The following is a 24,560-nucleotide window of genomic DNA, read 5'->3' as shown; positions in this document are numbered from 1 at the left end:
CTCACCGATCTTGTTTCTTAGTTTCAGTCAAGCGGGGGGGGGGGGGGGGGGGGGTCTGTAGCTAGGTGCCTCTGATGGTGGTCTTGTCTTTGGGACAGCCTGGCATTTGGAGATGGACCGGTGACCTTCCAGTTTTGGATCAAGTTGTCCGCTGCTGTTTCTTTTTTGCCTCTTTGTGTTCAAGCGCTGTTTGGACCCGCTAGGACCCTGGTGGCCACGCTGTTCCCAACTCTCCGACCTGGTTCTCTCACATGGTCATTGTTACCACCGGTCAGGCAAGGGCCCAAGGAGCTGCAGCTAAATCTACTAGCACTCCATAGAGTACCTGTTCCAGCACTGTCCAGTGACACTGCTGATGAGCAAAATTTGGCAGGAACTGAGGTTCATTAAATGCGACAGGCCTCCACTGGGTTATCTAGAACCTCGTGCACTCCTCCACTCCAGGTCCTCCAGCACTGACCCCGATAAGCCATCTCTGCTCCACCAGCAACTGCAATGCGATGCCTGCTCCTCTTCCCACCACTGCCAACCGAGGCAGCTTTCCACTGATGTGTTCCACACTCGATCCATCTCAGCGCTCCTTCGCTGCTCCAACTGCCATAACAGGAGGCACGGCGCTGCCACGAGGGTGCTAAACGTGCTCCACCAACGTTGTGGGCTTATTCCGCTCACTGGGGCAAAAGAGTCTTTTTGCAGCTCTTCCCGGGAGGCTAGGTAAGGAGTCGAATGTTTGGCTGCTGTTGTTTAGCTGAGTGAATTGGCTGGGTGGCCGATGGAGTTGTGCAAGAGAAGGGTTCTGAAGCTCATTTGTGTGAGAGCCTGCTCAGCAACCAGTCTACTCAGAAGATGAGTCGCCGCAGGCAACACAGTTAGTCTGGCAGGCCGATGCTGCTGCAGTGCCCTGCTCTGAAAGGGGGGGTGACTGTGTCCCAGGGTGGTGGGTCCTTTCTGCTGTGCTTCAGGCAGTGGGACATCGATGGGAGCAATGCGTGTCGATGCTACAAAAAAAAGCATGGAGGAAGTGGAGGAGCAGTTTAATGATTGGATCAGTGGAGTGAGAACCAGGGGACCCTCTTTGAAATCTCACAACTGCTCAATGTTTCCTCCGAAGACAGAAAACTGCCTAATCTACCTGAATGTAAAAAAAAAAAACAATTTTTTTTTTTGCTTGTTTGAGCTGTGCTCCGGTTTTAAAAAAAAAGCGGGTGTGTAGCGCGGTGCGCCACATGTTTTCCCGTGCAGCGGCAGTCTCTGGCCATGGCAGCCCCTGCTTAATGTGCGACCTGCTGCCCGTCTTGCAGTGAGCGGTGTTCCTACTTGGGCCGCTGCATGGTGTGTAGTCCAGTTCCCAAGTGGAGGAGCTGATTCGGGGCTCGCACATACAGGGCATCCGGTCCCCGGTGCAGGGCCTTGGTGCATCGCCTCAGAAGGAAGCGGGAATGGCGGCCATTTTGGGGTTTTTTTCGGCAGAGGCAAAGCCCCTGCGCAGGCAGCTGTATAGGTGGGGGGGGGGGGGCCGAGTCAGGGCGAGCCCTTCGTCTGCTCTACCAGGCCTTCGGTTGGTGCTAGGAGCCTCTTCAGCAGGCCTGGCAGCTCCGGGGAGATAGAGGAGATGGGGATCTCCCTGCCTGTTCCCAGGGGATCACAACTGCTGCCCCGTGGAGACTTAGTCTCAGATTTCGCTGCAGTTGGGCTGCTAGGAGGCAGCCCCCTGATTTCAGAGGCACTTGCAGCACTCCCTTGGGTAGTTTCCAGAAGGTAGTCAGGCGGCTAGCCTTATGAAGAGCCTCAGGGGCCCGTACAGGGTATTTTCCCATTTTTCCCATTCACCTGGACATTCAGGTCCTGCTTGCCGCAACGTGGAGTGCGTCTGACACAGGCCTACTGGTTGGGAGGACCCTGGCCCATCTTTTTTCTCTGGTGCTAGAAGGAGGAGATGTTCCCTTACCTAAGTTGTACTCGCTGTCTGCAGTCACCTAGAGTACTACCCTCCCGGTGGTTGGCGGCCTTGCCTTGAGGGATCTGCTAGATAGGAAGCCGAAACGGGCTTTGCAGCCACACCTTGAGGTGACTGCTTTGGAACTGCAGGCTTCTATTTGTAGCCCCTTGGTGGCATAGGCCAGTTTGCAGTGGCATCAGCAGTCCTTTTCCCAGGGCAGTCCCAGGCTGCCTGGATAGAGGCGGGCTTAGCCTGTCTGATGGCCACTGTGTATGTCATTCTTAATTTTTCAGCCACAGGCTGAAAAACATTGATGCTCTCTGCGAGGCGTCAGTTCTGGCTGCGGGCGTGGGTGGCCGTTGCCACTTCAAAGGCCTGTGTGGTCAGGTTACCCTTGAGGCACATTTCTCTTTGGGAATGACCTCAGAAATTTGGTTCAGGAACTGGGTGAGCAGGCCCCAGCGTCCTCTAGAAGACGTTCCTTGTTCCTCTGCTTGCCTTGCGGGCTCAGCAGGTGCCCTGTTTCGTGACAGCTACTACTACTACTAATAGCATAGCGCTACCAGACGCACGCAGCGCTGAACACTTGACAAAGAGAGACAGTCCCTGCTCAAAGAACTTACATTCTAGGTAAAACGGACAGACAAGACATTACGGGCAAGGGAAATTACAGGGTAAAGAGGAACAGGAAGGAGGATTGCAAATGAGTAGCGGTTAAGAGCCAAAGGCAATAGTGAAAAGGTGAGCTTTTAGCATAGATTTAAAAACAGGTAGAGATGGAGCTAGACGTATGGGTTCGGGAAGACAGTTCCAGGCATAAGGTGCCGCAAGACAAAAGGAACAGCTCCATGTGTAGGTCTGGTCGTCAGACCTTTGGCCAGAGGGCTCAGTTACGGGCCCAGCTGTCTTCCTTCCGGGGAACGGAGAGCCAGCAGGGCACTGAGAGTGAGTGGCTGCTGTCTCCTGGCAATCCCAATGTAGCCAGGCCGAATGGTCCCTCCGACCCTACAGGGCCTTTCAGGACGTATGGTCGGACCTTTTCCTCAGCTCTGGTGCTGGTTATTCTGGGTGTTGGCTTCCGGTTGGAGTTCTCTCCTCCTGTAGCTCCTCTCTTCTTAGTCTCCTTTTCGGGGGGCCTCTGGCAGCTCAGAGCAGAAGCTCAATTGAGGTGCTGGTGGCTCTTCGGCCATTGTTCCCATCCCTCCCGCCGAGCGGTTCTCCTATTTTGGGGTTCTCAGGAAGATGGGAGCAGTGCAGCCAATCGGGATCTCTAGAGGTCCACCAGTGTCCATTTTCAGATGGTGACCCTGAGGTCTGTGCTCCCGTCTGTTCAGAGAGAGAGTTGTCTCTGCTCTTGACACCAGGGAGGCGTAATTACCTTCCCCTCTGCGGGCTGCTTCTGCAGTTCTTTTCCAGTTCCGGTCCCGACCATTTGGTCTCCTCACGGGCCCGGGGACCTTTTCCTAGGTCGTGCATGTAGCGATCTTTCTGCAGAGACATAGGTTGCTTTTCCTCCTGCACTTGGACAGCTGGCTAATCAGAGCCTCCTCTTCCCAAGCCTGTATAGAGGCTCCTTCTACAATGGTTAGCCTCCTGTTTTGTTTTTTCTTTTCTGGTTTGGATGTTCAATTTCAGTGGGGGAGGCTGGCGCCAGCACACTGACTTGGAGCATCTAGGTGTTCTTTTTGATTCCCTTTGAGCTTGAGTGTTTCTCACAGAGGGACAGCGCTTTAACTTAGCGCACTGGATTCTTCGCTTCTGCTTCGTTCCCAGCTTCCAGCCTGGGAGTTTTGTGCAGCTCCTTGGTTCTGTGACAGCGGCCCTGAAAGTGGTACCCTACCCTCTGTTGCGGCCAATTTATAGGGCCCTGATCAACTCCTGGTCTCCAATTTCAGAGTGTTACAGCTTCTGGCTTCTTTGCCCGTGGCGGTCGGACAGACCTGAAGTGGTTGCGGCTTCACCAGTCGTTGACCCTAGGGAGGCCCTCCCCGCTCCTGCCTTGGGAAGTGGGGTCTACGGTTGACAGTTTCTTGGGCTGGGGGGGCCCTTTGCAGGGGTCCCCTGGCACGGCTCTTGGTTTCAGTAGAGGCGCATTGGCCCTCTATCCTCTGGAGCTGTGAGTGGTGTGCTAAGCTCTGGAGGCTTTTGCCCCGCTGTTGGGAATGCTTTGGTTTGGTCCTTTTTGGACATTGCTATGGCACTGTTCTCTTCTTCTAGCTGGGGGGGGACTCCTAGCAGTCTGCTGGCTCTGGAACCCAGCTGGTTAATGGCCGGGGCAGAGAGACACCTGTTGTGCCTTTCGGCTGTTTTGAGGGGTCCTTCTCGTGGGGACAGACCTTCTTAGCAGGCACTCTCAGACTTCCAGCGATTGGGAGCTGTCGGTCGAGCCGTTACAGCTGCTGATGTGTCGATGGGGCTTAGTTCTCTTGGCCTATTCCTATGTCACGGTTCCTCGGTTCTTCAGCCATTGCAGGGAAGAGGACTCTCTGGGTCTGGACACCCTGCTGCATTTGTGTCTGAGCGAGGGACTCCTGTAGGCCTTCCCCCGTGCTGAAGTTAGGCCAGGAGTGGGGGAGAGTGGCAGACCTTCGGGATACAGTGCTCCTGTTCTCCAGCCTGGACACGGCTCCAGTGCTATGCAGATCTCGTGAAGCTCCTAGTTGGGGAGCTATTGCGATTTCCTCAGGTTTGAGGTTCTGTTAGGGCCTGGTAGTCATGGAGGATTCTTCTCCCTTTGGTCTTACAGCCTGGCCCTTGAGAGGGCTCGGCTGAGGAAGAAGGATTATTGGATTCAGTCCTGGCTTTCCTGCTGCAGGCTAGGAAGTGCTCTTCTTCCTTGGCGCCTGCCAGTACTTTGCTTCCTCCCTGGGCCATTTCCTGGCATTTTTGTGTGGGGGGGAGTATCAAGGGCTAGCGCTAGGTTCCTTGTACGTTCCAGTGGCAGCCCTGGTTTGCTTTCAGGGTCATTGGCAGACCTCTTCTTTAGCGGCTCTTCCGGTTGTGATTCATTTTCAGAGAGGTGTATAGTTTCCTAGGCATGTTAAATGTGCATGCCACAGTTGGAATGTACACACCCCATAGTAGCACATATATGCAAACACAGGTGCCCATTTACGATTAATGGGAAAGTGATACATCAATGACATTCTATGGACGCTACTGGCCCAATTAAACAGTGCGGTGTCCCAAATCAGCAAAACTTTTCACCCTTATAAATGTGCTTAGTTTTGGCTCTCCCAGTTTTGGACCAAATAAACGGCCACCCCAATTATCCGGTGTCCAGATTAACTGGAATCTACTGTATATAGGACCTACACGGTCAGGCCTGTTCCTGCATCCGACCTGACTTGGGCACCTGTTCAGCAAACGATGTCCCGATATGCGATTTGGACCCCTGGAGGTTTCTCTGCTGTGGAATCAAGGAAAGAGGCTCTAAGCACCCTGAGGCTTGATGACACCCTTGACCCGCTGCCATGCCCTTCAACCACGGTTTCAGGGGAGGTACATCCCACCCTGGAAGAAAGGGCTTGGTCAGCCAAAACTGGGATTACTGGAGGTGAGCAGAACCTCGTTGGAGCTCAGGCTGGGATTGGTATGCTCTTCAGAAGATAGACTCCACTGTTAATTGTATTGTAACATTTATAACCCGCGCTTTCCCACCTGTAGCAGGCTCAATGCGGCTTACATAAAAAACAAATATACAAGAAAGCACAAAATGGATAAAACATTTAAATATAATATATAAAGAGGTGGACTAAGAAAGGATTGTTCCCTTACCTTGTGTGCTGAGCCCCCCCCCCCCCCCCCAAACCATCCCCAAAAACCCACTCCCCACAACTGTACACCACTACCATAGCCCTAAGGGGTGAAGAGGGGCACCTATCTGTGGGTACAGTGAGTTTCTGGTGGGTTTTGAAGGGCTCACATTTACCACCACAAGTGTAACAGGTAGGTGGGGGATGGGCCTGGGTCCGCCTGCCTGAAGTGCACTGCACCCACTAAAACTGCTCCAGGGATTCCCTCATATTTAACTAATCTTACCCTGCCATACTCACCTACACAAACACTTCAATCGCTTACAGATAATAGACTAGTAATTCCACCACCACAAAAGGCTACTAGGAACTCAGCTTTTTTCTTTCTAGCTCCCTCTCATTGGAATTCCCCTCCTAAAATTATTAGATTGGACGAGTCCTATGTCCAGTTTCGTAAACTTTTGAAAACATATCTGTTTCAAAATACTTTCGATAATAATCTGGGATAAAAAAAGGGGACAAATAGGCAGAATGAATACGCAGTAAAATAATATGTTTGCTTATATAGTATGTTATGAATGGTTGTCCAATGTCTATTGGTATTAGTATCTTTTAGAATGATGGTTTTAGTTTTTGCTGTGCTTTTCTATCAAATCAATGGATTTCTTATATGTTTTTAAAAATTATATTTTATTTTAAGATGTAAACCGTTCTGTTTTGTGAATGCAATTAGAAACGGTATAGTAAATAAATAAACGATACTGCTGTCATGGAGCTGGGTATGACATTTAAGGCTGGCAAAAAAAAAAAATTTTTTTTTTTTTGAAGTTTTTTTTTTTTTTTAAGGGTGGGAGGGGGTTGGTGACCACTGGGGGAGTAAGGGGAGGTCATCCCAGATTCCCTCTGGTGGTCATCTGGTCGCACCTTTTTGAGGCTTGGTCGCAAGAAAAAATGGACCAAGTGAAGTCGCCCAAGTACTCGTCGTCCGGGACGCCCTTCTTTTTTCCATTATCGGCCGAGGACGCCCATCTCTTAAGCATGCCCCAGTCCCGCCTTCGCTACGCTGCCGACACGCCCCCATGAACTTTGGTCGTCCCTGCGATGGAAAGCAGTTGAGGGTGCCCAAAATCGGCTTTCGATTATGCCGATTTGGGCAACCCTGAGAGAAGGACGCCCATCTCCCGATTTGAGTCGGAAAATGGGCACCCTTCTCTTTCGAAAATAAGCCTGTTAGTATCCCAGAGTTTAGAAGTTGTTAAGCTAGACTTTTCTGGACAAGTTAAGGATATCCAGAAGAATGTAAAATCACTTCAAGATCTTACCTCAGCTTTGGTGAAAGACTAGATATTTATTACATAAGATCTAACAAATTTGAAAATTATAATAAACTGAATTATCCTGTTTCCCAAGACCCCTGGGATTTCCCCCCTCAATGTGTTTAAACGATATTTGATGCAAGTGCTTAAGTGTTCTTCTGAAGGTATTCCTCCATTGAATAAAATGTATTATATTCCCACTTTGTCAAATGAGAGAAGAGATGAAATTGGGTCTTTGAATGTGGAACAAAGAGTGGAAGATTTGAATATCTCTGAAATCTTGGAAACATCATTAATTGAGGAATCTGAGAGCTACACTGTTGGTATCGTTTGTGTTTGAACAGGATTTGAACTCCTGAATGAGACTTTTATTTTAGGAATTTAAATGCCCTGTTTTATGGGGGAAAAGGTAAGGATTTATCCTGATTTTAACAAAGAAGATTGGAGAAGAGCATTTTTGGGTTTGAAACAGAATGTTCGTGCACTAGGTGTCTCGTTTTGCTTATATATCCATGTAAATGTGTTGTTAAATATCTGGGAACTAAATACGTAGATTTTGGATTTAAAGAATACAGTGGCCAGTGGAGTCCGACTTCTTCTTTTTTAGATTGTATTTATCTTAGGATGGTATAATCATGTTATTGGCCTTACTCCTGAGTTGTTACCTGGTGATCTTTAATTACTAGACCCCTCTCCCCTACTTTTGTGATTTAAGGAAGAGTAATTTGTTCAGTTGCAATATTTGTTTGTTCAATATTTAAATTTTTTCTTTTGCCTACTCTGTTGCTTTGACAAGTGATAACTTGCAAACTTGTAATTTCAAAATTTGTAAAAATTAAGGAAAATAAATATAGGACCTACCATAGCTGTAAGAAGGGATTTCCGTTCTGGCAGGACTTGTTCAAGATGGACAGACTATCACTGCTGCTCATGTGCTTTGCCGTTTTGATCCTGTAAACTTTATAAAACTAGGACGGTGCTAATTTTTTTTTTTTTTTGTTACATTTGCACCCCGCGCTTTCCCACTCATGGCAGGCTCAATGCGGCTTACATGGGGCAATGGAGGGTTAAGTGGCTCATATTACATGTAGAACTTAGAACACTATGGGGCTCATTTTCAAAGTACTTAGACTTACAAAGTTCCATAGTAGCCTATGGAACTTTGTAAGTCTAAGTGCTTTGAAAATACACCTCATTGTGAACTGGAGCAATTGTTTTCCTAAAGTTATACAGCACTGGCATTTTAAAAGTGAAGCGTTCATTGATAAATATTAACAATCTTTAATGCATGAGGGTTTGTCTGTAATGATTCGCATTAAATGTAGCTGGATGCACATTTCTGCTCCATTTCTTCCTCTTGGCTTAGAAATGCTTATTGTTAGCTCTCTGAAGCCAGGGCAATATCTTTTTGCTTCCAGACATTCAGAACATTCTCCCCCTCAGGCAGACAAGTTCAAGTAGCATCTGAAATGATGTACAAATAGCTGCCATTAAAGGTGTGCAATCCAAGCCTACACTAGAATGCATCTGTTTCAGGGCTTGCAAGGGTTAACTCGTTTGCAAATAGTTGAGATATTTTCCAGATCAGCTAGCTGAGCTTTCAGCTCAGGCCTCCGTTTTTGTTTTGGGTTTTTTTTTCCCCCCACAAGGAAATTTCTAGTATTGCCGCTTGCTCTGTCAGAAAGTGAATTCCTCTTATTTCTCTTTAGCATTCCAGAACCGACAGTCCTTGAGGCATGACATGCAAGGAAAGTGGATGATAATTTAGAGACCTGTGAAGCAGCAATATGGGAAAGTGATCCCTTTTAAATTACAGGCTGAAGCTCCTGTTTGCGTTGTTGAATTTGTAAGCTCTTTTGCTTCGGTTAGACTACTATACCCTCGCCATTGGTTATTTGAGCAGCTGCCATGTTTTGATGGAGGGAGTTTGTCAGTGGGGGCCCCTCAGCAAGAGGAACTGGCAGGCATCACTGCTCTAGAAGTAAAATGACACCATGCCTCTCCATTTTCTACTGAAATCTTCAGAGTGGGAAAGCAACAGGAGTTGGAAACAGTTGCACTCTTTGTGTAATCTTAAGCTCCCCTATGTTCCATTTTTGGAGTTTCTGCAGGTTTGTATTGTCTGTTTTATATTATGAAGTTTAAAGATAGTTTTGCAATGCTTTTTGAAATGGTGCCTTGCAACACACAAGAAAAATGAATGTCATGGACGGAGACAACTCAAAGGTTGGAAAAGATGTGTGTGTTTAAAAAAACAAACAAACAAAAAAGACACAGAAATCTTTTTAAAAAATAACACTAGAATCTGCTGCTGATAATTCTTTAAAACAGTCCTAAACTGTTGGTTTAACAGGTTGTTGTAATTCTGTGTGCTTCTTCTGATAGTAAGGATAACGGAGAAACAGATGTGCTTGACCAGCCTGCTTTGCACTACCTGTTCTCTCGATGTACACATCAAGTGGGTAGTAAATTGGAATGACTCGGCTTTTATATGGCAGCAGAGCTGTATGAGGTCCCCTGCCATAAAATATGTTGGAATAGTATATATTGGCATTGCCTTGTATCAAGAGATGCCAGCAAGGTGGCAAGGCAAATGATGGACTAGTGTGTTCACTTGGTTGGCATTAATTGTGAAATAGTGCAGGCCATAGGGATAACTGGGTGATAATCAAGGGTAAGGGTGTAGGAAAGGGATAGCAGGATTGCTCCAATCAGCTACGGATTAGGTCGTCATCTGGCTCTAGGTATTAAGTCAGCTGGAACAAAGTAGTCAACTGGGCTTACAGTGCAGAATAAAGAGCAGTGAACCCTAAGAGTAATGTCCTGACCACTGTATATAGAAATGTAAGTCTGATATGAGGGCTCCCTGAATTGGTGCAACAGAGAGGATATTGTCTGGAAAAGCACAGTGACAACAGTCTGGATGTTTAACCAAGAACCATACTAGTTTTGGAAGTATTTAAGTTATTACAAAACTTTATGGCTAGATATGGGAAGAGAAGTGTGCTGTTTATGAATAGTTAGAGATTTTTATATGGTTATCTAACCATGATGATAGATAAGCTATCTTTTTACTTTATATTCTGCCTAGTAGATTACAGTTTGTATGTTTCTTCCACCTGTCTTGGTGATTAATCCCATTGCAGACTGTGGCTGCTGCCGCTGCCAACCAGGTACTATAGAGGTTTCTCTGCATACATCTCCCATCTATTATTCTGGACTGAAGAGGACACCCAGCCTGCCAAAAGCCACATGTGCCATTTACCTTCAGTCGGTGGACATTTTTTTCCCTTTGTTTCCTGTGGCTCTATTGCACCTTCTCTTTCTGATGTTAACTGTATCTGTCTTCCATATTCTTCATCTTGCCAGCGATTTTGTTGCCTGCCTTGTCTACTGTTGCTTTAGTTTTCTTTCTCTCATTCTGCTTATTGCTCCTTAACCTCTTTTTATCTGTCTTCTCCTGTTCCCTCTCCCTCCTCATCCCAATCCTGGCCCTCTGTGGCATTATCCCTATCCTGCTCTTCCTGTCCTTCCCTCTGTTCTTTCCCTTTTTCATATTCTCTGTGAAATGCTTACTGATCTTTCTTTATCTCTCATCCACATTATCTTCTTGCCTTGACTAAAACTTGGGTTTCCCTTGAGGACTTTACTCGGCATGCTGAGATGGTAGCATTGGGCTGCTGCTATCCCATTCCTTTTCCTTGGAGGCTCACTGCATCTGCCTACAAACCCTAGCTATTATTCCATTATGTTGCTATCAACCAGCAGTTGGAGATGGAGAACCAAAAGCTGAGCTGAGACATATCTCTTGGCATCCAGTCCAGCTCCTCAGTATTTTCTATCTCCAGCAGGTGGCTGGACACTCTTTTTTTTTTTTTTTCAGTCTCTGGTTCTGAGTGCTTTTCTCCTGGTCCAGTTTGTCAACTGGCCTTCAGTTGAGCTTTGTGGGTGGCTTGAGTCTGCAGAGTTACATCTGGAAGTCTTCAAATTCCTGTCTGTGGTGCCCCGCAAATTTTCTTCTTCCCTCTCCTCACCTCTCCCCCGTATCCTCTGGAGGTCTCCTTTTCCAGCACAACAATCTTTTAAAAAGAAAAAGAAGGAAATAGGTTTGCTGGAGAGTGTGGGACAAAGTATCAGTCCTGAGCCTTTCTCATCTGTGGTAAGACTTGTGGAAGCTGTGAGCTTGGTGGGAGCAGCCATCAGTAGTAAGTCTGACTAAAGTTTGACTGAGAACCGCTTGGAGGGCTGCAAGTTCTATGTGGTGCATGAGAGGGATCCTGACTCACAGCTTGGGGCACGTTGTGCTGTGCCTGTAACAGTTGGGGTGAATGGCAACTCCTGCGGAGGCAGTTAAGCAGTGTTCCTGCTGTGGGACTCACTGCCTGGCATTGGGGCATTTCAGTGCATGTAAGCCGGGAATCCCTTAAGACATGGAGGAAATAGCAGCAGCACATCTTTAGATTTGGTGCAGCGTATGAACATGCCAGGATCTTCGGGCTCTCCAGAAGGACCGATGTGCAGTTTGATGCAGGAGAGCACAGGAATGGGTGCCATTTTGTCAGGATCGACTGGCAGTGAGGAACAGCCTCTGATCATGTGCAGAGCACAGTCGCCATTTTATAGCTCAGCTGCATCAGGATCTTTCTTTTCTCTTTATTTATTTTATTTATTGCATTTGTACCCCACATTATCCCACCTTTTTGCAGGCTCAATGTGGCTTACAGGGTGTTAATATGGTATAGTCATTACATAATCTTAGATACAGTCGGTAATAAACTGGAGGTAGAAGAGGAATTAGAAGGTATTAGGTAAGGTCGTGTTAGAGGTGTTTTAAAGCGTTTGGGTGGTATACGGAGTAGTTTGTTTCATCAAGGATTATTTTTGTAGGCCTTGTTGAAGAGATGTGTCTTCAAAGATTTGCGAAAACTAGTTAAGTTGTCCGTGGTTTTCAGGGTCATAGGTAGTGCGTTCCATAACTGTGTGCTTTTGTACGCAAAGGTAGTAGCGTATGCCTGTTTGTATTCAATTCCTTTACAGCTGGGGAAGTTCAAATTGAGGAACTAGCGGGCTGATCTTCTGGCATTTCTAGGTGGTAAGTCTATTAGGTTCAGCATGTAGAGTGGGGCCTCTGCGTGAATGATGATTTTGTATACGGTCGTGCAGATCTTGAACTCAATTCGTTGCTCTTACACCAGGCCTGTTCACTGAAGCACGGACAGTGTCTTGCCATGCTGCCCCTCTGGAGCCTAAGAGATTTCATTTAGCCTCATCTGCCCACTCCTAGAGGTCTATCTTTGCTTGGCCTCGCCAACACCTCATCTGCCCACTCCAGTGAACCTGGCCTCAGTCTATTCAGAGGAGCCATCATTGAAGGAGCCGTTAGAGGAGAGAGAGAGAGCTCCCTCATGAGGATGGGGATGATCCGAAAGGACCGAGGTTGCTTCATAATGAGAAGCTTGGTACTCTTATTTCTGAGTCACTGGCAGTGCTTTCCATCAAGGGTCTAGCGTCTGAAGTTCCATCTTTATCTATCATGAGGAGGCTTAGAAGACTCTTAAGGACTTCCCAATGCATCCAGGCATTCAGAACCTGATTACAGCAGAATGGGTCTCACCAGATGCAGGGCTGAGAGTGGTAAGATCCATGTCTCACCACTGCCCGTTAGCTCCAGAGGGAAAAGATAAATTTCAACTTCTCAGGGTGAACTTATTACACGGCCAGTTCTTTTTCCGGCATTTTACCTGCTATGATAAGAGGCCTCGGCGCATGCTGACGCTACCTCAGGGGCTCTTAGTGATCTTTTCCATGAGGCCTGTCTTTCCAGTTCTATTCCTGACGTCCTTTGATGGACCAACTGATGCAGATCACTGCAGGCTATTTTTTACTTAGAAGGAGATTAGACATGGATTTATGAGAGAGACAGTAAAAGTGCTTCCTTGTAATTCTTTATTCTTTATGCACATTTGCTACACTGCTTTGACTGACGTACAGACTAAGATTACAAAAATACACAGAAATTTTAGGAAGAGGAACTACAATCTCAGGATAGTGAGGAAAAGCAAACCTTACAGACGGACATACTAGAGTAACCAGGGAAAAGGTGACCAGGGGAGGGAGAAATTACAGAAATCAACAGGTCAGATAGACCCCTACAGCATCATTGTTCAAAAGCCTTCCAAACAGCCAAGTCTGTATTGCTGCTTTAAATTTGGGGAGTGATAATTCTCCACGCGTAAAGGGAAGGCAAAAAGTAGCCTTTCTCCAAATAAAACTAAGTGAAGGAAAAGATGGACTGGTACCTAATTTATTTATTTTTTTAATTGAGCTGTAAATAAACAAGCATGCATTATTTAACCTAAGTTGCAGGAGTCCCATGTGAGCACAGCTTCTGCCCTTCCCAGAATCTGAGGAATTGTTTTGAGTATTTTTATAACTTCCATGTTGAAAGTGTAAATGGTTGTGGAGATGAAAATGAAAGACCTTTGCAAGGCAATGGTATTTGTCACTTATCCTGTACTTTTGTATTAAATGCTGCTTACGTATGTTATGACCTACCTGCCAATCAAATTAGATTGTTCTTGGCAGATAAGTTTAAAATAACAGTTAACTACAAAATGGCATAAAAACAGGATATAAAACTACATATAAATAAAACTAATGTATCGAGAATCCATAAAAGTCAGCAGTGGTCTATGGCATTTTCAATTTCTGTAGAAGTTGTCCTCTTGGGTTTTTTGGAATGCAAAGTAATAGTGTTTTTCAGATGATTGTTCAGAGGGAGCAAGTCAAAAGTTGTGACATAGTAACATAGTAGATGACGGCAGAAAAAGACCCGCACGGTCCATCCAGTCTGCCCAACAAGATAAACTCATATGTGCTACTTTTTGTGTATATCTTACCTTGATTTGTACCTGTCCTTTTCAGGGCACAGACCGTAGAAGTCTGCCCAGCACTATCCCCGCCTCCCAACCAGCAGCCCCGCCTCCCACCACCGGTTCTGGCACAGACCGTATAAGTCTGCCCAGCACTATCCCCGCCTCCCAACCAGCAGCCCCGCCTCCCACCACCGGTTCTGGCACAGACCGTATAAGTCTGCCCAGCACTATCCCCGCCTCCCAACCACCAGCCCCGCCTCCCACCACCGGTTCTGGCACAGACCGTATAAGTCTGCCCAGCACTATCCCCGCCTCCCAACCACCAGCCCCGCCTCCCACCACCGGTTCTGGCACAGACCGTATAAGTCTGCCCAGCACTATCCCCGCCTCCCAACCACCAGCCCCGCCTCCCACCACCGGTTCTGGCACAGACCGTATAAGTCTGCCCAGCACTATCCCCACCTCCCAACCACCAGCCCCGCCTCCCACCACCGGCTCTGGCACAGACCGTATAAGTCTGCCCAGCACTATCCCCGCCTCTCAACCACCAGTCCCGTCTCCCACCACCGGCTCTGGCACAGACCGTATAAGTCTGCCCAGCACTATCCCCGCCTCTCAACCACCAGTCCCGTCTCCCACCACCGGCTCTGCCACCCAATCTCCGCTAAGCTTCTGAGGATCCATTTCTTCTGAACAGGATTCCTTTATGTTTATCCCACGCATGTTTGAATTCCGTTACATTTATTTATTTATTACATTTGTACCCCACTCTTTCCCACATACAGCAGGTCCAGTGCGGCTTACATAGTAAAAGAAAACATCTTACATGGTAAAGAATGCAGTAAAAACAAGGAAATGTAGGAACAGTATTATAAATTGTGATGATCATAACTACTTACATTATGAAAGGCATTACAAAGGACACGTGAAAAGAACGTAATGAACTAGAATAGAGAATTCTTGCTTTTGTTTCAGCCAGATGAATTGTCTTAGCAGATTAGCTCTCTTTTAGTAACAAAAATACTGAGGTGGAGATTCTTTCAACAGGCACTTTTAAATTCAATCCTCATCTTTAAGGCAGCCAATGTTAAGGATTTTATCACAGGCTATTAGTTTTATTTTTATATAAAATACAGAAGTGTAAAGTGTGTCCCTTTTTGGAAACCTGTTACTGGAAATTTTACTTTGTTTTTCAGTGTGTATACCTTGTTGAACTTTGAAAGAAGAATTATCCTCAAATTAAACTGAATTTTCTTCCTTTTTTTCCCCCCCCCTTTGGGAGCCAGTGCCAGAACAGATCAAGCCCATTGTAAGCCAGCCTCTGCCTGCCAGCTGCAGTAACTGCCCTTCTAATAATAATGCCAAGCGGGTTGCAAGCAACAGCCAGCAGCAGAGCGTGCCTCGCTACCCTCCACGTGAAGTCCCGCCACGATTCCGACACCAGGAACACAAACAGCTTCTGAAGCGGGGGCAGCAGCTTCCTGTCACTGCCAGAGAATTAAAGGGCGAACTGGGGGGAGACATAGAATCAGTAAACAGTCAAGAAGCACAGAGCAACTGCAAGGCACAATCAGGTAACTGAAAATATTTGCTGCGATAGTTTACGTAATGTTCTGTCTAGGTCAAAAGTGGGGTTTGGGGGATATATCTAATGAATATGTGTGTGAAAGCTTTGCATATATGCTGCCGGCTCAGGTGTTTGTAGGTTCCCAAAGTTTTCTCCATCCTGAAACTAAGCCCATGTATTTCTAAATGTGTCCTAAAGTGACACCTAGTGAGTTTAGTTTTCAGGATAATTAGGTAGAGTATGCACAAGATAATATTTGTATATGGTGGAAGCAGGGCATGTAAATGGCTCGTAAGAGCATCTCCTGTATATTCCTTGTGGATATCCTGAAAAAGCAAAAGGGAAAGTCTAATTCCAACATGGGCTGCAACAAATAGAGCAGCAGATGGGCAAATAGAGGTAGGCTGAGAGGTATTGAAGCTCTTTATTTTATTTTATTGCATTTGTATCCCACATTTTTCCACCTGTTTGCAGGCTCAATGTGGCTTATATAGTTTTGTTAACATTGTCATTACAGGATAACAGATACATTTAGTATTGTGCAGAGATTAAGTAAGGGAAGAAGGAAGGAAGGGAGTGATTAGGGTAATTATAGAAGGTGGGCTTTCTTAACTGAGTGGTTGGTGGGGTGGATTAGTGAGGCTATAGGTTCTCATTGTAGGCCTTGTTGAAGAGATATGTCTTCAGAGATTTGCGAAAGATAGTTGTTTTGTCGATTGTTTTCAAGTCTGTAGGTAATGCGTTCCATAATTGCGTGCTTATGTAAGAGAAGGTAGTGGCATGCTCGTATTGGTATGTGTAATGTGTGAATACGCAATATTTGTGTTAATTTGGCACATTCTCATAGTTTTGAGTAGGTTCTTTGGACCTGGCCAGATTGAGTAAATGGCTGGGTTGGGGGAGGTGAGGGGGTATGGAATGGTCATAGAATGATCGTTTGTTGCTACTACTGATGTCAGTTTCAGCGTTGCGGAATTTTTCCAGTTTGGTACAAACACCTGTAATTACATGTTTACCTCAGTTACCTTTGGAGAAAGTACTGCATTTTATTGACAGGTTGATTTGGATACGAGTACATTTGAATACTGAGTAGGTTGTTAATATTTTAATAAGGCCTTTGGAAGAGTAAAAAGGGACAATCATCATATAACTAAGGAAGGTTCACTCCTTGTCTTTGAGTTTTGTGTTATAGAAAGGTGTTCTGTTATTGCTAGTACTTTTTATTTTAATATTTACAGTTTGTGATGAAGTGCTGCGAATACGTCCAGGTTCGCAGCTACCTCTTGCTTCTTCCTGTGTTTAGTTTCAGATGCTCTGGCGTCTCGTAGACCAAGGCCGGGGGGCTCCGGCATTGGGCTGTGATATGCTGGAGCACCAAGAGACAGTGAGGGGCATAATCGAACGGGGCGCCCAAGTTTTCATGAGGGCGTCCTCGCAGGACGACCCCGTAAAGGGGCAGGGCAACGCGTATTATCGAAACAAGATGGACGTCCATCTTTCGTTTCGATAATATGGTCGGGGACGCCCAAATCATGAAATTTAGGTCGACCTTCGAGATGGTCGTCCTCGGTTTTCGGCGATAATGGAAACCAAAGACGTCCATCTCAAAAACGTCCAAATGCAAGCCATTTGGTCTTGGGAGGAGCCAGCATTCGTAGTGCACTGGTCCCCCTCACATGCCAGGACACCAACCAGGCATCCTAGGGGGCACTGCAGTGGACTTCAGAAATTGCTCCCAGGTGCATAGCTCCTTTACCTTGGGTGCTGAGCCCCCCAACCCCCCCCCCCAAACCCACTCCCCACAACTGTACACCATACCATAGCCCTTAGGGATGAAGGGGGGCACCTACATGTGGGTACAGTGGGTTTGTGGTGGGTTTTGGAGGGCTCCCATTTACCACCACAAGTGTTAACAGATGGGGGGGGTGGGATGGGCCTGGGTCTGCCTATCTGAAGTACACCACCCACTACAACTGCTCCAGGGACCTGTATACTACTGCGATGGACCTGAGTATGGCTTTTGAGGTCGGCATAGAGGCTGGCAAAAAAATATTTTTAACCTTTTTCTTTTTATGGTGGGAGGGGGTTAGTGACCACTGGGGGAGTAAGGGGAGGTGATTCCCGATTCCCTCTGGTGGTCATCTGGTCAGTTCAGGCACCTGTTTGAGGCTTGGTCATTAAAAAAATTGGACCAAGTAAAGTTGTCCAAGTGCTCGTTAGGGACGCCCTTCTTTTTTCCATTATCGGCTGAGGATACCTATTTCCTAATCACACCCAAGTCCCACCTTTGTTACCCTGCCGACATGCCCCCGTGAACTTTAGTCGTCCCCGTGACGGAAAGCAGTTGAGGGTGCCCAAAAATCGGCTTTCGATTATGCCGATTTGGACGACCTTGCAAGAAGGACGCCCATCTCCCGATTTGTGTCAAAAGATGGGCGTCCTTCTCTTTTAAAAATAAGCCTGAGTGTCAACCCTGGGATGTTTGCGGCCACATGCTGAGAGCACTTAGGGTGTGCCTCGGGATTAGAGCTGTTCTGGGGCCAGCAATGGAGAGAGAGGGGCTAAATGGGGCGGGGGAGGGTAGAGAGGAAGGCGGCTATACAGGCAGAGAATCTGGGTGGTCAGGCCAATAATTTTGGGGGAAGCTGAATTGGGGTGGAGGTAAAGAGGCTGCACAGGCAGAGAGGATCAGGGTGCTCAGGCCTGTGATTTTGAAGAAGCTAAACTATGGGGGGGGGGGGGGGGTAGTAGAGAGGCTGCACTGGCAGAGGATGGCAGTGATCAGGCCATTTTTAATGAGTTAATTATGCAGCCCTAATTATAACAACTTCATGTTCTCCCATAACATTTGATTACTAATCTTGGAGAGCTGAAGAACATGCTTTGATAGTATCTTTTGTTTTCTGCAGTGCGTTTTTAATAAATCTGTTCAGGAAAGCTTGCAAGTGCTTTGTGAGCTTCTGAAAAGAAGAAATCCTTAACCTTTTGTTCTCTCTTGTAGGTATGCCTCCCATCCGTGATTTGGTTGGCCACTCCCCTAATCAGTCAGGTGATTGCGCTCTAATATAGCCTTTATAGTATCTTACAGTGACATGTTTACTATTTACACTACATTTCTGTGTTTATTTGCTTTACATTAGGGCTCCGCATGTTACTTTCTCGTGTGTTTGTCACATGTACTTTGAAAGAATATGATGGTTGGACACCTCTTATTTTCAGTTTCAGACAATTTTACTTAGAACTGATCTACCAGAAATAGGTTGTGACTTACAAGCGAATAACGAGTTGTGTTCTGTGTACAGCTCTGTAGACATAATTAGTCATCTTAAAATTGTGAGCATTTCAGAGAGAGCACAGAGACTTAACTCCTAGTGTGTGAAATTTAAACCTGAGTGGCCTTCATCATAAAGCCACAATTCCCATGTAAGGCGCAGCTTGCAAAATACGATTTTACATCATATGCAGTACCTGCCCCACTAATCCAAAATCATCCTAAATTCTATCCCCAGAAATTTAATCATTCCCTGTTCACTAATGTATCAAATGGGGAATAGGTCCAAAAACACAATAGGGCAGATGATGTACAAGGTCAAATGTGGTAAAAGCAAAGAAGGAGATCTAAAGAAAACCTTATATTGAAAAGGATTTTATTCACTACAGTAGATAAAAGGACCAGATGCCTGACACAGGCCGTGTGTTTTGCCCTTTGCAGGGCTACGTTGTCAAACTTCTTTTTTTTAATCTTCAAAAAGATCAAAACATGCATCATTCACCTTGTTTCCTTAGCATTCCTCCAAACCGGCCCAGGATTGGACTGATGGGTTGTGCTCGCCTACCAGCAGGTGGAGACTAAGAAAAAACTCTGACTCTAGCGAGCCAGTAAGAGCCCTGGTCATGTGACCTTAGCCTCAGTATTTTCTCAGTCTCCCAGCAGGTAGGACGTGAGCCCATTAGTCTCTCTTTCTGGTATATATCTTTCTATCTAGTTGTTTTGTCTTTTCTGTGCCTGAGGAATACTGTGAGAGGTTTTTTCCTTATCTGTTGTTTTCAGCCTCTGGGGTGTCATACTCGGGTGTCCCCGGGTCCCTCCCCCCTTTCTCCCCATCTCCCTGTGTTTAAAAAAAAAAAAAAAACAGAAATCATTATTACAAAGAGAAAAAAAAGGGAATGGCCTCCCTTTCTGAGGAAAGGGTTTTGCCTTTGGGAGAGGCAGCCAGTGTTTCTTAAAAAAAAAAAAAAAAAAGTCTTTCCCCACTGACTGAACGAGCAGACAGCTCAGTAGAATGATATGGGAGTGCTTTGCTGGCTCTGTTTCAGCTCTGTGTAAAAAAAGATTTAAAAAAAAAATTGTTCAGCATTTGGTTGGTGTCTTTTTACTAGCAGTACAATATTTTATTAAGTTTCGTCTGGTTTTTTTGCTTGGCTGCCACTTCGTTATCGATTTAGCAGTTAATTTAAATAAAAAGGAAAACAGCGCGAACCGCGTCGGCGCGTGCACGCGCATGCATGTTGTTTTCTCCGAAATGTCGGAGAAGTTGAAATGCTGCTCTGTATGTCAGCGCCGAGGTGTTAATGCCTCTGGCACCTTGTTTAGTTCCTCTTTTTCTTTACATTTTAATAACTAAAATCATTAAATCTAAGGAACATTTATTAAGAATTGCTTCCCACAGACTCGGACAACATCATCCATAAACATAGTAAGTGGCTTGTTAAGGTGTTGTCCATGTGGGATCCTGGCAGCCCAGGAGGACCCGCTGTTTGTTTGAGGTGGGAGAGGGAGGTGCCATTCTTGTTTTCGGGTTCAGTATCAGCCAAAACCGAATAGCAAATTTTGGTTTGTCAGCCTCTATTATATCCCATCCCCTCTCATTTTTGTCACCCCTGTACCTCTTCTAATTCCTGAGTTGTCCCCTTTCACCTTCATCGTATGCCTCGTTCCAGAGCTGCTTTTCAGTTGAAAGAGACTTACATCTTGTGTATTTATGCCAAGGAGGTATTTAAATGTCTCTATCATATCACCCCTCTCCTGCTTCCAAATATAGATAATGAGACCATTAAGTCTGTCCCCATACACTTTTATGTCTTATCGTGTTCTACTACCTCAAAGGTTAAAGTGAATAGCAAAACAGACTGAAACAAATCCAGCAAAATAACAATGAAATAATGTCAAGGGAAATTATATAATCGTTATCATAATTGACCTGATTGATCTCCCAACCAGAAATAGAACCAGTTCATCACGGATTTAGCTGAATCTCCACTACCCAAATTGCAAAGGACTTAAATACAAGACAAACCCATGCATCCAACTTCTCCTACACAAGTACACGACTGGAACGCACTGCCACAAGCTAAAATTCAGAAAATCACTAAAGACTCATCTGTTTGGAAAGGCATATCCGACTGACCCAACATAAATGCCTCAACTCCACAACACATCAATACCAAAGATCGTATTGGACATTATCAAACCCTCCCTTTCTTTAACCCTACGTGCCTGAATCTTATCTTCGCTATTCCACCCTAACATCTAATTGTATTTGTTCGCTGCCGGACTTGGCGAATGCCTTTCGGTATTATGTAAGCCACATTGAGCCTGCAAATAGGTGGGAAAATGTGGGATACAAATGTAACAAATAAATTATAAAAATGTGAAGGTGCTCAGAAAAGTCGTGACTTTCACCAAACAAATGGTCACCGTTAGCTATCATCGCACATTGAGGCATTTTGGAGTTGGGACTTGTGTTACTATGTTATTTGTTTGGAGAAGGTCACGACTATTTTCTCAGCACCTTCACATTTATATAATTTATGATAACGGTGGTTAAGTTTATGTGGAATTTCAATATAATGAGAATGAATAATACCTGAAGTTCATGGATATGAACATTTTGACATATTCAGGATTCTAACATAAGTCAGTTTGATTCATTGAAATCCCAATTATTTTAGATGTTTTATGAAACATGATTTTGTTTTAACTTTTTTTGTTATCAATTTTTATGTATGTTTTTATTGTAAACTGCTTTGGACAAAAGCAATTCCCCCAAACTTTGCACAGCATTTACAAAGGAAGTGCGTGCCTAGCCAAAAGGCTGTACACCTGATCAGGAAATAGATATACGATAGCCAAAAGACAAACGATCTGGATGATAAACTGGTCTTAATATTAAGACTGTATTGTTGTCATATGGGATGGTTCTTAACCCCTCTAAATGCAAAGCTCTTTGGGTTTTTTCGCAGCCTGCTTCCTACAGTCTCCCTACAATCAATTTCCTTTTCATGATAGTGTAGCTGTATTGTGTTTCAAGACTGATTCTCGTCTCACCTCTTGATCCTGAATCACATCTGTTCTCATACCTTGTGCTCCAGCAGTTAGGCTCTTTAAAACCTTTTATCATCTTCTGGATTTAAAGATTCTTACCTTTGCTCTGATTCTTAGTAGACTTGACTGTTGTAACTCCTTCTAGCTTGGACTTAATCTGTATTCTAGTCATTGGTTACAGCTCGTCCAGAATGCTAGGAGACTTGGTCGTATATCATCCTCCCTTCTTCAGGACCTTTATTGGTTCCCCATCACTTTCTGGAATCAGAAGGTGTTATATTCGAAAGAAACTTGTGACCTGGCTTGACCACTGTTGGAAACAGGATACTGGGCTAGATGGACCATTGGTCTGACCCAGTATGGCTCTTCTTATGTAAAGGTATATTGGAATACCAATGTTCTTACTCCTGTCACCTCTTCACATTTGACACAGTCTCCCTGTATAAACAATTACTGGTAGTTCTTTCTTCTGCCTCTGTACATCACCTGACCTGCACCCGACAACTTGTTTTTCCTATCTTTAACCTAGTTGGAATTCCCTTCCTTCTACAGAAAGAAGTGAATTGAGTTGTGGTCGATTTTCAAAGTGCATTCAAACCTGCCTGTATGTGCATGCTTACAGCAAGCCCTAGATGTGAAACCCTTTCCTTATCTTTCCTGATGCAGTCTTTCTATAATCAGTTCTTGTTGAATTGTGTTTCTTTTCTTACTTTTGTTTTGTGAAGGTCTTTGTTCATTTTGAAAAAGGTGATTGATAGATGAAGAAATTTAAACTAAACTTTAATTGTTGGCATGTATGAAACCACCAAGTCTTTTTAGGAAAGGCAGGATACAGGTGTAAAGTCTGTAAATAAAGTGGATATTGTTTGATCTATTCATGGAATAGCCAAGAAAGCTTCTGACAATTACATAGGATCTGTAAGGGAGAGGAAGCGATAGTAGATGGCATGAATGAGCAGACTGGATAGGCCATATGGTCTTTATCTCCTTTCATTTTTCTGTCTTGTCATCTGTGCAAAAAACAAATGAGCCAATCCTTCTATAAAATAGAAAAGGCTAAAAATCACAATTTAAATTGCTTTGGTGTCTCCTTCCAATATTTGAAATAACCAGAAGTAAAAATAATCGGATTAGCACATAGATGGTAGAATTTTGAAGCTGTGCCTTGCTGGGAAATTACAGGATCTTGGCCTTCTTGCTGAGGTACAACTGCAGTGAAAAAAGTAATGTGATTGCTGTGTTAATCCAAAGGTAGTAAATGTAACTAAAGCCCCCCCCCCCCCCCCCCCAAAAAAAAAAAGAAAGAAAATTGTCCAATAAAAAAGGTTATCAACTTAATACATTTTTTGTCAAGTTCTCAAAGGCAGCCTTCTTTCATAGGCCAGGAAGGTTTTTCCTTCAGAAACTCGTCAAAAAATATATGATTAGTCTAATAAAGGCATTGCCTTTATTTTCCTTATTTCAATGTTGTAACATTGCTGAAATGTGCAATACATTTATTTACAAAAAAGGTAGTTTTTATTATCCATAAGAGATTTATTTAATTTTAGAACACAGTATTTTTTGTTAGGAATATTGTACGTTTAAGACCATTCTACATTAAAATTTCAAAGTCACGAAAGAGTTTTTTTTTAGGAAATATTGAAACTGTCTTCTGTTTACACTAGGGTTTTTGTTTTTTTTTTACATTTCAAACAATTTTTATTGTTTTTAGAAACATAACAAAAAAATGAACAATGCAGAATATTGATACAAGAATCAAATAACCTGTTTAACTGAATGACTTTATCGGAACTTTGATACTTTGTACCTTCTTATTCTGTATTTATGGAATCTGTGTGTAAACTGGGTGTGGGGAGGATAGTGAAAGGAAGTTTGTTTTATCATATTGCAAGTAATTCAAGAAAAGTAATAGCTGTAGATGACAGAAAAGAGCCAGGGACATTGTAAACATCAAGTACTGTGAAAATTCTGGGGAACGGGGCATATAAAATAGAGTAGGTAAAAAATATTGCTTCATTCATTCTTCATAGTCCTGATCAAATACAATATTAAAATTTTCAAATTCACCCGAAGGCAACCCTTCAGAAGGTTGTAACTGGCTAAGTTGAGGGTTTTCTGACTAGATCCTTTGGGGTGAAATATGGAACTGTAGAGTGGCTTATTTTGGCTGGCTAGATTCCCTAACCAACTAAACTTTAGTTGCCCAAAAAGTGGGTTAACCAAAGGTATAATTTGAATAGGCTTCTGAAGTAGCCATCTAGGTTGGGTCATCCAATTGACAGGCTTGAATTTAGCCAGCTAGATTTTCAACTGAAAATCGTCCTGAATCTAGCTAGGTTTAACTGCAAGTCAGCTAAATTTATAGTCAGTCAAATGTTGATTAGTTGTGCTGTGCCCAAAAAAAAAAAAAATCATTGAGAGAGGCAAGTGAGAAATTTTCACAAACCAAAAAGTTGCTATCTTTAGTGAGCTTGAATCGCAGCTTCCTATCATTTGAAATCTGATGGTCTGCATTTTGGCATATTGCCTGTGTCAGAATATGAGGCTACAAAAACTATGGACATTTTAGAACGGACTACTCCGTTATTTCTGTGGAAATGTCCTTAACACCTAATTAAAAGAGGTGTAATCTCTCAGTTGGCTGTCTTGGATGATGGTGATTAATTTTTTGCCCACTCTGTTTTGTACCCATTGGTGGTGTTTTGTTAGAACATTTGTGGTAGTTAAATTCCATCAGTGGGATTGTAGAGATGTTGATGTATATTTTTTTTCCTGACTGC

The 24,560-nt window shown here is 44.5% G+C and overlaps 1 protein-coding gene across 4 annotated transcripts in view; it reads left to right on the top strand.

Moving 5' to 3' along the window:
- Positions 1-24,560, top strand: part of TNRC6A (trinucleotide repeat containing adaptor 6A) — a 113,380-nt gene that overhangs the window by 21,247 nt on the left and 67,573 nt on the right. For all 4 annotated transcript variants that reach the window (XM_030211148.1, XM_030211146.1, XM_030211147.1 and 1 more), the window contains exons 5-6: positions 15,172-15,459; positions 18,454-18,501. In XM_030211148.1, the coding sequence (XP_030067008.1) occupies positions 15,172-15,459; positions 18,454-18,501 (336 nt within the window). The remainder of the gene's footprint in view (positions 1-15,171; positions 15,460-18,453; positions 18,502-24,560) is intronic.

This window comes from Microcaecilia unicolor, chromosome 8, assembly GCF_901765095.1.
Source record: "Microcaecilia unicolor chromosome 8, aMicUni1.1, whole genome shotgun sequence".
Classification (NCBI taxonomy): Eukaryota; Metazoa; Chordata; class Amphibia; order Gymnophiona; family Siphonopidae; genus Microcaecilia; species Microcaecilia unicolor.
Note: the sequence above shows the minus strand (reverse complement) of the source record. Positions and strands in the feature narration are given on the sequence as shown.